The sequence below is a fragment of the Panicum virgatum genome, chromosome 7N (genome assembly GCF_016808335.1).
Source record: "Panicum virgatum strain AP13 chromosome 7N, P.virgatum_v5, whole genome shotgun sequence".
NCBI classification, from domain to species: Eukaryota; Viridiplantae; Streptophyta; class Magnoliopsida; order Poales; family Poaceae; genus Panicum; species Panicum virgatum.
Window position 1 is genome coordinate 6,647,677 of NC_053151.1, and position 15,040 is coordinate 6,662,716.

Sequence of the window (15,040 nt, forward strand, 5' to 3'; positions counted from 1 at the left end):
AAATTCCTAAATATCAGAAGCACCAAAAGCGATATTTTATCCAATTCTTTAGTCCGGGTTGGAGGCTACTACTGGACTAAAAGGTTACTTTTGTTTCTGGTTGGAAACTCCAACCGCCAGAATGGTAACATCAATGGAGACTAGGGTCACCTTTTAGTCCCGGTTGGAGCCTCCAACCGGGACTAAAGGGTTCTCCACATGTTAGATTAAAAAAAGAAAAGCATTCCGTATATAGTCATATGTGTTGTGTATGTGGGACGTTAAGAAAGCTATGTTCGAGGCAACATGTCTTGAGTTTGAATCCCGCGGACTGCATAGTTGCGTGTGCTTGCGCCATTTTTTTTTTTGGATTCATAATCCCGGTTGAGGAACTCAGACTAAAGATCTCTATAAACTGGGATAAAAAAGCAATTCTATAGTAGTGTATTTGTGCTAGCATGCAATTTCGGATGCTCGGTCTACCAGCACAAATCGCATTTGACTGCCAACACAAATGTTTCTCGTGGTAATGCAATACTAGAAATTCGGGCTTTATATATATATATATATATATATATATATATATATATATATATATATATATATCAATTGCCACAATATTATGCTCGTTGGAAGTAGTGGCAAGTGCTTGCGTGGTTTAAACTTTATGCCACGTTTTTTGTTTCATTACATAGCTATGGTATTTGCAACGTAATGAATCATTGCATTAGGTAGTCGCAATGGCCAATATTATGACAATAGTATGTTAAGATTGCAACAAGTGGTAACAATTACAACAAACATGATATGATCGTGGCAATAAAAGTTCTATAGTTATCATATTTTTGTGAATGATGGCAATAAAGCACTCTTGCAACGATATATTTTTGTGGCAAAAATAATTAGAAGTAAAAAAAATATAAAAGTTGCTCATAGTTGGCTTTGAACATTGGACCTAGAGGATTACAAACCTTTCCCACTACATTAGAGCAACTTTTATTGCATATTTTGCTATAACAGTCTATTATTATTCTCTCTATTCAACATGAGAAAGAATAAAAAATATATATAGAAAACGTGGTAATAATATTCATATATTGCAATGCTACTTCACACGTGGCAATAATAACTTTTTTATTACAATAATTAAATATTACCATACTAGTTTAGCATGGCAAAACAGTCACCTTAATGCAATAACATATATAAGCTAACATTGCAATAGATACTAACCTATTGCAATGAAAATTGAACATATGACAATGCAATAAAATTCGTGGCAATACAACAGATATATTGCCACCAAATTTCAAATTGCGGCAAGATCATTATTGCAACAATTTATATGTTTTTGCAATATTTTTAGTGGCAAAAGTCTATTTTTCTAGTAGTACGAGCAATCATCATCAGTCACTACATGGAGGCATTATTAGCCAGGTCTTCTCTAAACGGAGGTGGCTTTTCTCCATCGGCAAGAGACACCAGTGGACCACCGCTTCCAGTTTCCAGCCTTTCTGTTGCTGGAATGTATGTCACCATCGTGTCCTTCCTGAACATCAGGTAGACAATGGCGATGATGTAGGCAGCCATGAGCACGAAGAAGATGATGGACACCAGAGCATTGGCGTATTTCGGGAGGTGATTATGGATGAGCCAGTCCACATAGACCCACACTATGAAATAGGCATTGATGATGATGATGGCCAAGCTGATTGTCCAGGCAAGGACTACCGTCTGCTCACATCGATTATCCCAGCAGTCACCATACTGTTAATAACTTGATTTATCCTTTTAGCGAAAAATGTGCTCAAGCACGGTCGCGAAAAAAAAAACTTGCTTGGCATGTACCATGAAAATATATTGAATGATTCCGAATGGTTGATAGTGTAGATACTTACATAGATGGATTCCTTGAGGTGTCCTACTTTCTTGCTGCTGTTGCAGAACTTGAGGAGAGGGATAATAGTAAATGGCAGCTCAAAAGACAGCAACATCTGCATTGAAAGAAATCCATGTTCTTAATCAGTTTGGTAGCTCAAGTGATTACTTCTCAAATACTATGCTAGGAAGATCGAGCCAAGAAATGGCTAGGGATCATACCGATGACAAGATGATGAGCTTTGCCGCACCTGTTGGACCACTAGCAACAGAGGCAATAAGGCTTGGAGCAATTGCAATGACTCGAGTGATGATGTTCCGTGCCCAGCTTTTCATCTTCGCGTCAAGAAAACCCTGAAAAGTGAAACATGTCAAGGTCAATATTGGTAATATGGTTAGCTGGTATGCTTTAGCTAGTGGAACAGTTCTAACGAGATCAGGAATGATACAAAATTATTACCTGCATGATGACCTGCCCTGAGAATGTGCAACTAATTGTGGTGCTTTGCCCTGAAGCTAGCAGTGCAACAGCATATACAACGGAGCTTGACCTCCCAAGAACATTCTGAATGCAAATACAGATAACAGATATAGACTGTTAGTTTATATCCAAATCATTCATTTGATCTGAGGAATGAGAGTACTCTATCCTGCTTGTGATGAGTGAATTGTCAACCGTGCGGTGTCGTCGTGCGCTTGGTCTTTGGATTGCAGGTACACGGGCGTTGAGTGTCGACGGAGAGTTGCCGTGTAGGAGCTCGGGCCGGGCGGCAGCTGTGGCGTCCACTCCTGGATCAAGGGCGCAAGCAGCGACGGAAGGCGGGTTTCTTGGTTTGCGCCACAAAACCAAGGAGGCGGACGGCGGTTGAAGACGCCAAGTCGTGGAGGTACGGGCGTCGGTCTCGGGACTGACGGAGGCGACGGGCGTCGACGGCGTCTAGGGCCTTGCTGCGGGCGAGGAGGTGACGGGCGTCGGGCGGCGTCTAGGGCCGTCAGAAGGCCGAGGCGGGAACGGCGTCTAGGGCCACGGCGTGGAGGCGGGAATCTTCCCGCGCGTGGAGTTTTGGCGGTTTTCTCAAAACCGACCACCTACCCGGGTTTCGCGGACCCCCCAAAACCGCGAACCGGATCTTCATCGGCACGGCGGCATCGCGGAGAAGACTTCGACTCGAAGAAAGAACCTCGACCGTCGGATGAGATCGTGTATCTTTTTCCGGTTTTGCCCCTACGGGCTTTCTAGTGTTTATTTGAGTCTATGGGTAATGTAGTCTTTTTGGGTGAGAGTTGTTGGGATTAAAAATCCCCTCACCCCCTTCCTCTCTCTTTCTCCCAGTTTTTTTCTTTCCTCTCGCGCAAGAACAGAAGAGCGCTGCTCTTCCCGTCGCCCCCTCCCTGGTCTTTCTGTTCCTCCCTCTTCTCCCCTAGGGTTAGGATTTTGTGATGGAAATTTGAGACCTTGTATCATGGATTCGCTGGGAATGGAGGCCTTTCCCTCCTCTTGACCTCGGAGCGGTCAATTTTGATTCATTTCTCAATCTCTGGTGGTTTCCGTTTGTTTTTCCTTTGTCTGTTCTCGTGTAGGCTTTTGGCACAGGGAAGGAGGAAGCCCTTTGGGGGCTTGCTGCTGCGCAAGGCAGTAGCAGGTTGGGCGCTGGAGCAGAGCCCCTTGGGCATGAGCAGCAAGGGCGCAGGGGCACGGCTTGCCCTGGCAAGCATCAGGGGGCATCGCCTAGCAGTTTGGCGCGCAGGCTAGTAGTGGCCTTTGAAGGTGCGTGCAGCAGGCAAGGGCAGCAGCGCTAGCTGAGCCACAGCATGGTGCAAGCGCGGCAGGAGCAGCAGGGTGGCCGGTGGCTGGTTCGTTGAGGGGATTCTGGTTTCCTATGAGCTGTGATTTTGGACATCGGCAGCTTGTTTCTGGCTCCCTGTTTTTGTGTTGATTTTATTCTTGTTGATCGGTGTCAAGTAGACAGCAGCGAGCTCGGTTAGCATCTTGTATTTTTGCTTGTATGCAATTCTGTGTGTGTGTGCTGTGCAGGTGCCGGTATGCAGGTGTTCTGACAGGATGCAGCATTAGCACATCACCGCCAAGCATGCAACCTGTTTGACGTTTTGCCTCACAAGGTAAGCACTTTGTTGGATGCTTAATCTTGCCTTGTTGGTAGGCTTAGCCTTCTAGTTTAAATGATTAGTCCCTTCTTCCCGTGATTTAAGCTGATTTCTTTTCCTGTTTAGTTAGCTAGTGCTAATTAGCTTTTGTTAGGTGTAAATTTAAAAGAAAAGAAAAACAAAAATTAGTTAATATGTTTTAGTGCTAGTTAGATTTATTTATTGTCTCTCCAGCATCTTGTATTGCCTGTGCACTAACTCATGTTTCTCGAGGTCTTGAGGTTTCTATTTCCGGTGGTTTCACTCTGATCGGCTTTTGTGTGGTTGCGCGAGTGGGTGTGTTTCGTTTGTGTTTCTCACCGCTTTGCTTCCGTGTGTGTTGGCTTCGGTGTGTGAGTGTTTCTAGTGCTGATAGCCGTCCTGAGCTATGCGGTACTGATACTCACTGTTTGAGGTGCGTCGGGTGCATAGGGACTTTTACTCTCCGGTTTTTTAAATCGAATTTGAGGCTCCCATTCACCCCCCCTCTGGTCTGGTCCTTCGTGATCATCCTTGTCTCTGAAACTGTTTTGCATTCCAGAGCAGAAGCTAAATGCATTTGTTTTCTTGGAACGATTGAAGTCTCCCAGCGTACCCTGAGCAACAGAGGGGTGGATTGCAGAGTAAGATCACTGCACGTGTTTGCATCTGCTGGAGAAAGATTGTTGGAACTGCAAACAGTTCCTGCGACGATGACCAACGCAACGTTGATGAGAAACGCCACAGCAAATGCAAGGCTGCACTCGATAAGGAAGTATCTGCAGGCAGCCTATCATAAGCATGTCAAGAAGACATCTATCAGTCGCACATCAACAAGAAGGCAACTGAATGCTGACAGCTTGTCAATGGGAATGGTTGGAACATACATTGATGTTTTTAACTGATCTTGGTGTCGTCTTTCTCGAGAGGACAAGGGCAGAATGCAAGAACAGGTTGTACCTACACCCATGCCACAAACTCGTTATTGATGAAGCAAAAAACAGTAGAAGTGACAACAGCTCAATAGGTAATAATGATTACATACGGTGTGATGATAGAGCCAAAGAGCGCAATTGCATTTGTGGCAGCAGCTTTCCCTGAGAGCGATGGGACAAACATTCCCTTCACCACCTCTCTCGCTGATGGTCTCAGGTAGGTTAACTCTCCGAAGAAGCAGCCCGCCATGGTGAACATGAAGGCAGCGATAATGAACTCCAGTTTGCGGGCCTGCCCAATTCAAATTTGATAAGATTATCATTTGAGAAACGCAGATCGAATAGCAGCTGTACGAATTCTGTTAAGGAATAATAGAGAGCAAATTTTAAAATAGTGTTGCCAAAAAAAGTAAATTAAATTTAGTAGGGTGTTGTATACCCCAAATCTTTGCACCCCAAGAAACACGAGGGTGCTGAACACTGTGAGGATAACTCCGGCCCACACTGGAATCTTGAGCAGTATATTGAAAGCAAAGGCTGTGCCTAACACTGCAAGAGCAAAATATTATGTCACTCCAGTGCACGCTGGGCAGGAAAAATAGGACAACTGATGATTCATTATTCATCAACCTTGAGGGATATCGTCACATATCACCGCCAGCTCCGCGGTGATCCATAGGCAAATGGTAACATAACGTGGGTACTCTTCCCTGCAAAGTTCAGCCAGATGCTTCCCTACACACAGCCTTTCGTTAATAGCATGGATTCGATACAGCTTGAAACATGAGGAAAATGTTGAAGTGAAAGGTACCTGTCTTCACTCCAAGATTTGCAGCAAGTGTTTGAATCAAAAGCGCGAAGACTAGACCAACTAAGACCACCCAGAGGAGCTGTTTAATTTTTAGTAATATTATGTCACAGAAATGGGATGACCATACAAAATTTTCAAATGACGATAACAAATAGGAAAGAACATGGCCGGGAGACCTGTACTCAGTAATAACTACTAAACCCAGGACAAATTCTTGCTGGTGTAAAAATTCAATAGCTACTGCCAGGAATATATTTTCAGATCAATAGCTGCTCAAAAATAGGGAAAATGGTTGATTATTAGTCTGCATTGCAACCAGGAAGAATACACTGTACCTCATACTTGAACTCGGCCCCAGCTTGCATATCAGTTTCAACTGTAGGAAACATAGTTCAAAAACATGAAATACTTATAGCGCTTCAACTCTTTTCTTCACAACAACTACAAGCATTGGAACATTACATTGATCTGAGAAAAACAAGGAAGCTTACTGTTGCTAGGATCCAGGAAGCCAATGGCCACAAGAGCTCCAGGACCAACATGGGCCAAGAATTTTCTCCATTTTGGCTGCCAACACCCATTAAGAAAAGTAAAGAATTAACAGAAAATGCAGAAAATATAAAATGAAATTAGGAGCGTGGGGGCGTAGAACTGTATTGATGTACCTCCACCGGAACTTGCTCATCCACAGCGCTCTCAGCGTCCTTGTCTTTGTGGTCATTAGTGTCACTACCACTACGAAGGACACAAACTTGGCGTGCTTCTAATCCAATCTCTCTAACATCTGCACTGAGCTCCATTTTCTATATAGGCAATGCACCGTACCAATCTACGAAAGCCCGCAAGAATGCCTTGCTTTGTTTGATACAACCGCGCATTCTCTCTATATCATTGGACACATGCCTAGTCAAAACAGTCCCATACAATATGTAATAATGCTCAATATTTATACAAAGAATCTTTGTCATCCATCGAACCTTGTGATCTACCAACTACAGCCTTTAAAACTATGCCTCCCTCCTATTGTCAGGAAATTAATCAGACTGTATGACATTTACTGTCTGTTTCCTCATACTTTGGAACCTCATGGGCGCAGCATCTTTTGGTGAAGGCAATTTAGAGGCAGCTTAGACCTAGTGCAGTGTACATCTCTGCAATATTATAATGTAGCTAGTTATATAGGTAAAGGCTAGCTTACAAATATTGACGATAACCAAGATCTCAAATCTGGTTTGTGCCGGCAAGAGACCAAGCTTTGGTGATACTTTCTTACACGTAATCACTAATAGGATATTTGTATGCTAGTTTTAATATACACAAATTCTTTCTTGAGTTCTATCAATTTGGATACAGAACTTAAGTGCATGGTCCTTTCATTTCGTTAGAGGTCACATATCATCTCTTATTCTCTTGGAAATTCTTAATAATCAGACCTTTGCAGTACTGTTTCAGCACGTGGGCTCATGACGCAATGTTGGAGCCTTGCGGGCAGTTATCTTTCGGGGAAGGCAACCTAGAGGAAGTTAAGACCTTGTTCAGTTGCGATCTCTGTATTATATGTGCCTATGCAAACATTCTTATTGTTATGCCGGTAACCAATCTTTTTTAAATTGGAGTTTCTGCATGGTATAACAGATATTGCTTGCGGTTGATGAATACAATTTTGATCAATCGGACTTGTAAGGAAAATGGCATTATTAAGCCACTAGTTGTGATCTTGGTGATTGAATGATAACATAGTTATTAGGACTAACAAGTTTGTGAGCATATATTTGTAGATTTTCTAGATCTCATCAATGGAGTCCAAATAATCATAGCAAGAGTGTCCAAAACGATCCAAATCATAGCAAGTGCAAGTCATGGCAAAAATCTGATACTATCCAAATGATTGCAAATGAAGTACAAAGTATCGGACAATCGGATACTATCAAAATAACAAGAAATGCATCAATGGCTTGAGGAGAAGCAGAAAACATAGTAGTAACAGATCAACCAGATGATCCGGTAGTATGATTTGGAGCAGCGGACTAAGCACCGAACTTTTTATGTAGAGATGATGTTTGCTCCGAAAGATTTTTTCGGAGATGCTTAAGCATTGGATGAACCGATGCACAGCCAGACTAAGTACCAGATGATCTGGTAATATAGCAGAAGATGGTTTATTTGGAGCCTGGTGTGTGTGTTGTGTGTGTGTGGGGGGGTTCCCGATGGCTATGCAGTTTAAAAGGGGGCACCAGATGATCTTGGACAGGGAACCAGATTATTACACTTTTAGTAGCCATTAGAGCAACGACTCTTTTTCATACCCCTCTACTGACCCATTTGAAGTTTGTTGAAGCATGTGGAAGCACATACAAGTTCAATAAGGCATCAAGTCACCATAATGCTAAAGTGATCATACCAATTAGCACATTCTTAGAATGTGGTTACTGCTGGGTTAGACCTAGAGAGAACAAGGTCTTGCTGTGCTGCCTTGTGATTGGTTTTTGGAGTGAACAAACCTTGTAAGGGTGGTGCGTTGGCCCCTTGGAGTCTTAGTTGCCCACCTGCAAGTCATGGACTCTCCCACCGCTTGGTGTTTAGCGGCGAAAATGATCATGCACATGGGATGAGGAGAACCCTTGGTGGAGAAACCCCATAGTGAAGACCACGTCAAGATGACCAGAATAGAAATAGTGGTGAGCCTTGCCTTTGTGGAAAGCATCTCATCTTGCTTAGGGAGAGCCCTAGTGGCGACTGGCGAGTATAACGTGGTGACCAGGAGCATATCTTTGCTGAAGCTCCAACTTGGATCGGACTAGAGGTGATATTTGCTTACTTATACCATGAGACAAGATTGTCATGCAGAGTTTCTTACAACATCAAAATGGTCCACAAGGCACATTATTAGCCAGCCATTCTTAATAATTAAATAAATTACTTTTCTTATGTTAAATTTAATAGTAATTAATATCTACTACGTTCTCTTTCCGTTTTTTATATGTCGTCTCACATTTTTGAAAAAAGTTGGAAACGGATGTCGCATACTTGTCTAGGTGCAGCGAGCGAGGTAGAACATTTACTATCCATGCATGGTAAAAGGGCCTCGCTCGCGCCGCCGCGGCTCTACTACCAGCATGCCTGCGCCCACAGCCGAGGTCGCTGCCGAGGACGCCTTCTGCGATCCGCCGCCGGGATGCCTGTCCTGCGCTTGCAATCGAGGGCGCCACCGGGGATGGCAGGCTAGAGCTGCAGCGTTGATGTGAATGGGGAGGGGTGGGCGAGAATGACGCAGATGGAAGTGACGCGGATGGAAGTGGAAGGAGGGGAGGCGGCGGAATCAGGCGGAATCACGCGGACGAGGAGTAGCGGATGGATTTTCCTGTGCGGGAAAAAGAGTTGGGGCGCTGCGTCCCTTGCAAGCGGAAGGAAAGTGATGCTTGATTGGCGGGGAGAGGCGTGGGCCTTGTGGGTGGGATTGGGGTTGGCCGGTTGGGTACGCGGGCGGGTATGAATTTTTCACGGTGAGAAAAGTATAGCTGAAACAACAGAAGTATTTTGTAGCATATGATTTTTTCTTATTTCATAAAACTTCCCCCCACCTTATTATGAAGGGCACAGAGGTGTTTTATAGGTGGAAAATATTTTCAATTATTTTGGTTATTTATAGTATAGATAGATAGATAGATTTAACGATGCCGATGAATTACTCACCCATTACTCGTCGTGTTCCCCTCTAGTCTCAGTGTTCAAGGATGCCGACGAATGATGATGCAACAACACAAGCCATGCACCAGATACAACCTGCCCTCTCACTCGTCAAACACTCCTGATTCCCCTGCACCAGTCACAACCTGTGCAGCCTCGAAATCACAAAAGTTTACAAATATACAGGCACAGTACAACCAACCCGACCTGCGCCCCTGCCAGCTCGGCGTTTCTCCTTACTGCTGCAGCAACCTGTCATCCTCAGTGTCCACACCACACCAACACCCCCCTCGGCTCGCCATGTCGCCGTCTCTCTTCTCGGTCAGCTTGCCGTCTCTCTGAACTCTGATGGGTTAGTTGCGATGGCGTTGAGTAGTTGCTCATGGTTTCCCTCCATGCCAGCAGGGGTTCACCAAGTCGCCGGCCATGACAGCGCTCTCCGAGATCGGGGATAGGACCTTCTGCGTCGCCGCGGTATGAAACTACAGCTGCCTCTCCTCCGGATTCCCTTTCCCCATCTTTGCCCTGCTCTCGGTCTTGTTCGTTTCCTCGAGGTAGGGTTATAAATTAGATTAGGACGACGCTTTTGATGCCAGCCTTTCCCAGCGCTAGATTGATAGGCAAGTTCTTCCTGCTGTTATTGAGCAAACACTGTTTTTACTACTGATGTTTGATATTAATCTTCACAAGATTTTGGCCATGCGCCATCCCCGGAGACTCGTCCTGGCAGGCTGCGTAGCCTCATCAGTGGTATTTTTCTTCCTTTTACCGTACACACTTAATGTTACTTTTAATGTCTTGTTTCTTTTCCTATATTGAACTAATGGAGTTAACAATTTGCAGGTGATGACACTTATATCGTCTTCTTTGGGATGGGTTGCACCTAATCTGGTAAAAGCATGTCCCAACTGACAGCTGTACTAATCCTTCCTACTATTGATTGTGGTGAATAAAGATTCTATTGCCGTTGTTAGTAAGCTGTAATGTTTTAAAAAAAAGACTTGTACGTGAGAAATGTCTATATTCTTACTCTTGCCACCTGGGCACACATAAATCGTTACAGAAGAAACTGTAATTAGCAAGGTGTTTAGGAAGATATTACTTCTAATTATTTATATGAATTTTCTTGTTATAATCATACTAACTACTATAAGTCTTTCCTTGGGACGTGGTAATAATGTGGAAGAGAGAAATTTGTCCCTCAAGTTAATAATTCTGAACTATATAACCATCACATTAATTAGTTTGTCTCTTATGCTACTTCCAATAGTAGTTTCATTCTCATTAAACAGTCACAAAAGCAACTTGGATGACATGGCAAATCTATAAAGAATATAGAGACGAAAAAGCCTCGTTTAGGTGAAACACAAAAAGATGAAGCTATGAGTTGTAGAAAGTTACGTTGTTTGCTCATGTGGCACTCATTACACTTAATTATATGACATATTATGACACAAAAACATGTGCATGGAGTTTCACCTAGATGAAACCCATTTCATCTCTCGTATTTAAAGTTTTGCATGTTATCAAAGTTGTGGCATCTTGTTAAACCAGAATGACACTTCCATTCGAAGTAAAATTTTCTTTCAAGGGTGCTTCAAAAATTTATTTTTTTACTCTTGTTGTAAAATTGTACTGTCAATCTATCATGCACAATAATGCTACTGATGAAGATGAAATTGAACAGATTTCAAGTAAATGGAGTCACTATATTACAACTATGCTATTCTTTGTATTTGGCGTTCTGTCGTTGAGGGGAAGTTACAAAGAAGACGGGTACGACTGCTGCTTGTTGCCTTTCAGTTAGCTTTTATGTATTTTCTATGTTTTTTTTGTATTTTAGAGACCAACAGTATCAACTAGCTAACTCAATATCCATCTCAGAGATTCTGATGATGAATTGGAGGAAGTGGAAGCAGAGCTGGTTCGCAACTTCCATCTCCTATTCATGTTTTATCAGATAAACTTATCACTAATTTGTGCATATATATATTTTCAGGATGCTAACTCAAAGAACAACCATGATGAATCTAAAAATAAACTCAAGGTTAGTACATAATTGGAATGTTTATAATTAATGTTATAATTAAGGTTAGTACACAAGTGAGGATGTCAAGTGTTACCTTGATATTCTCAATCTAATGTACATAGGGAAATGAGTTGCTTGTGAATTGATCAATTTGTCTTTACGTGCCTTTCCGATATAGTAGTAGTACTTTGTTTTTGCCTTTGTCAACCCTATTTTTATTCAATTATTATATTTCAACGACATTTATGTAGTCACCTTAGTTTTGGGCCATGTTTATTGGGCTACCGGAAATTGAGGAGTTTTCTCCACTTGTGCGAGCATATTATAACTAGTATATATATTAAAGATTGGATGTTTCGGCTAACTGACCCATGCCCGCAATTTCGCACTCTTACCTTTGCCCGCCAGGTACAAAATCCGTAGATATCCGTACCCGCATGTAAAATTGTCATCCCTACTTATTCCGTGTGACTGACCTTTCATAATTATTTACTCTATATATAGTTTGAATTCCTTGGTATTGATTTAGATTATATCTGCATTTGCATATCACCCTTTGTCGATGCAAGGATGATGATGATACCAAGAAACACCAAAGAACATTTCTCATGCGACTCTTCTCACCAGTTTTTATAAAGGTACCAATCAACAACTGGTTATTATATTAAAAGAAACAATTAACAAAGGTACATGCCGATGTTTTTCCTGCCGAATATTGACATGGCCAATAATATCTGAAATAATCTAGGCATTTTCGATTACATTCTTTGGTGAGTGGGGTGACATGAGCCAGGTTAGTTTGCTGATGTTAGAAAACTTTATTTATTGTCTGTTCGCTATGCTCATGACGAACCTTTTATTATCAGATTGCTACTATTGTTTTGGCTGCTGATGAAAACCCATTAGGCGTTGTCCTTGGTGGAGTCGTGTACAACACTTATTTAATTATGGTGTTCTATATATGTTTAGATGGTTTACCTTGTGATCCCTAATGAAAGATCTTTGGTGTTCTCAGAGCTCAAGCACTATGTACTACTGCTGCTGTTCTTGGAGGAAAGAGTCTAGCCTCTAAGATATCTGAGAAGATGGTAGGAAATGTTGTTTGACAATTTTTCAAATATGCTGCTGAAGTTTGAAATACTAGGCATCTGACTTAGTATTTCACTTATTGTAGGTTGGATTGTTGAGTGGAGCGCTATTTCTTATTGTAGGTTGGATTGTTGAGTGGAGCGCTATTTCTGGTGTTTGGTATGATGTCCCTGCTTTCAGGACCAGAAGGAGAGTTGTAAAAAAAATTTATTCCCCATTGCTAGAAATCTTATTCCCCATTACTGCTTAAAGTCCTTTCTAATTTAATTAGACAACCAGTCTGGGCCAATTTCGTTGGTTGCCATGTGTTTTGGGCCCTGTTTAGTTCCTAAAAAATTTCTTGTAATACCCATCACATCGAATCTTTGAACACATACATGGAGCACTAATGTAGTTGAAAAAATAACTAATTACACAGTCTAACTGTTTCGTACGAGATGAATTTTTTAAGCCTAATTAGTTCATGATTGGAACTACAGAGTTTCTTTTTTTATGCATAATATATAGGGAACTACAGAGTTACTACGAGACAACTCAAAAGAGCACTCAGTATCGAAGCTGTTTATTACCACGTCACAGCATTACGTGTGAATAACCATTTATTAGAACGAGACCAATATATACTTGCTGTAAAAGCAACAACAATATATTGCAACTCAGTAGCTAAAAGAGTATGACAATTGCGGTGGCTAGAGAAAACTAACACAGGACCAACTCATTGACCACCTAACTTATTAATAGATGAAAGGAGCTCAAAGAAGGATTCACAAATGACAATATTAATTTTTTTTAGAGGGTACAACCAGGACGCCGCAACCCACACCCCCCACACCATACACATGCGTGCGCGTCCTCGCACACACACCAGGGAGAGATTGGGAGGCACAAAAGCCTTAATTGCGTAGGAAACACGCAGCAACCACTAAACACGCAAGCGACTAGGGAAAACCCCGGTGACCACATGCGGGAGCCGAAGCTCGAACACGGGTGCAGAGACCTAGCGCCTTTGGCAACCGCGCGCGGTTCTCAACCACAATATTATTTAGATTCCATAGATGTGTGCAAACATTTTGGGCCGAGAGAGGGGTCAAAACCTGACGGAAGGGTAAAATAAACTAAATTCGTATCCATTGGCTATATGTTTATCGTTTCATTTTGAATTAGCCAGATTAATCAATTAAGAAAACTAAATGTAGCTCAGTTGTTATGATTTCTTGTGGTGGAATCTGCCCACCTGTATTCGAGTTCTCGACTCAGTATGGGTGCTCGTATTTTTCTAAATTTATTACAGGATTTACACGTGCTACTTTTTCAATGATAGACCTGGTGGTGACTTCGTCAATATTAAGGATCTGCCAACTTAGTGTTTCGGAGGTGCTCATAGGGATAGAGTTGCGGACGTGTATTCATATAGATGAATGTGCATGCTTGTATACGATCGGCTGCATCTATACTATATACTAGGTCAATAGAGTGCTTCGCCGCACCCGTCTCTCCCTCCACTCACCTCGCCGCACGCGGATGGAGACGCGGCTGCCCTCCCCTCCCTCACCTCCCGCCTCTCCTTCCACTCCCTTCCCCGCGCGCCCCGTCTCTCCCTCCACTCACTTCCCCACACGCGGATGGCGGCGCGGCTGCCCTCCCCTCCCTCCCCTCCCTCCTCTCTCGTCTCTCCCTCCACTCCACGGGGGATGGCGGTGCGGCGCGGCGGCTTGCGGACGGTGGTGCGGGACCGGTCGAAGCGGAGACGGCAGTGCGGGCTCAGCCGGGGCGGCTGCGCGCGGATGGCGGCTCGGGCGCGGCCGAGGCATGGATGCCAGCACGGGCGTGGGCGTGGCCGAGGCCGGGACGTCCTCGCGGCGAAGCCGAATCTGGCGGTCAGCGGCACGGGCGAGGCCGAGGCGACGGGGATGGCGAAGCCGAGGCGGGAACGGCAGGGCCGGATCCGGCGATGGCCGATGTCTCGTGGACGGAAAGCGCAGGGACTGTTGCGAGCACAGGAGGCGCGCAAAGCGGGCTGGGGCAGCTGAGCAGGCCCAGTTGGTGCGGCGAAGGCGGTTGGCTGAGGTGGGCCGAAATGCAGGGCCCGCATCGGGCTGGACACGTGTTAGCTCCAGGTGAACCGAGCTCTCCTAGCCTTGCCTCTCCACGGCAGATAAGAGTAAGAGTATGTTTGGAATAAAATAGAGATCAATTAAGGACAGAATATTACTAGCATAGTGCTCGTGTATTGCTAGAGGGTTCCGATTAGCATTATTCCGATTAATTTTCTAGATTTCAATTGACGGACCAAGAAAATATTGCTTGATTCAGATAGAGATTCGAGTTTGTTTAACTAGAGTTACAACTTACAAAATAACCATACTTGGCATTATCCGCCGCTCGTACCCAACTAGGAAACGTATCCGCACGCCGCCTCTTGTGCGGTCATGCCATAATATACAAATACGGAACAGCGCGGTTTTAACGAAAACCCTAAACAAGAAGCAAACCATCTATCATGGCCGG

The 15,040-nt window shown here is 43.6% G+C and overlaps 2 protein-coding genes across 2 annotated transcripts; one reads left to right on the plus strand and one right to left on the minus strand.

Annotated features, from left to right (window-relative positions):
* Positions 1-1,392: 1,392 nt before the first annotated feature.
* On the minus strand, positions 1,393-6,527 carry LOC120682019 (metal transporter NRAT1-like). The gene is made up of 13 exons (XM_039963744.1): positions 6,393-6,527; positions 6,219-6,294; positions 6,063-6,103; positions 5,728-5,806; positions 5,547-5,651; positions 5,356-5,465; positions 5,027-5,208; positions 4,869-4,941; positions 4,598-4,771; positions 2,318-2,422; positions 2,080-2,211; positions 1,878-1,973; positions 1,393-1,713 (listed from the first exon to the last, which is right to left on the minus strand). The coding sequence occupies exons 1-13, from the start codon at positions 6,525-6,527 to the stop codon at positions 1,393-1,395; spliced, it is 1,629 nt and encodes a 542-aa protein (XP_039819678.1).
* A 45-nt stretch (positions 6,528-6,572) lies between these two features.
* LOC120682020 (GDT1-like protein 5) lies at positions 6,573-12,850 on the plus strand. Its single transcript, XM_039963745.1, has 13 exons — positions 6,573-7,266; positions 9,447-9,735; positions 9,820-9,888; positions 10,105-10,164; positions 10,258-10,305; positions 11,102-11,190; positions 11,299-11,338; positions 11,414-11,461; positions 12,013-12,081; positions 12,192-12,236; positions 12,310-12,371; positions 12,459-12,531; positions 12,655-12,850. The coding sequence occupies exons 1-13, from the start codon at positions 7,199-7,201 to the stop codon at positions 12,730-12,732; spliced, it is 1,038 nt and encodes a 345-aa protein (XP_039819679.1). The 5' UTR covers positions 6,573-7,198; the 3' UTR covers positions 12,733-12,850.
* The last annotated feature ends 2,190 nt before the right edge of the window (positions 12,851-15,040 follow it).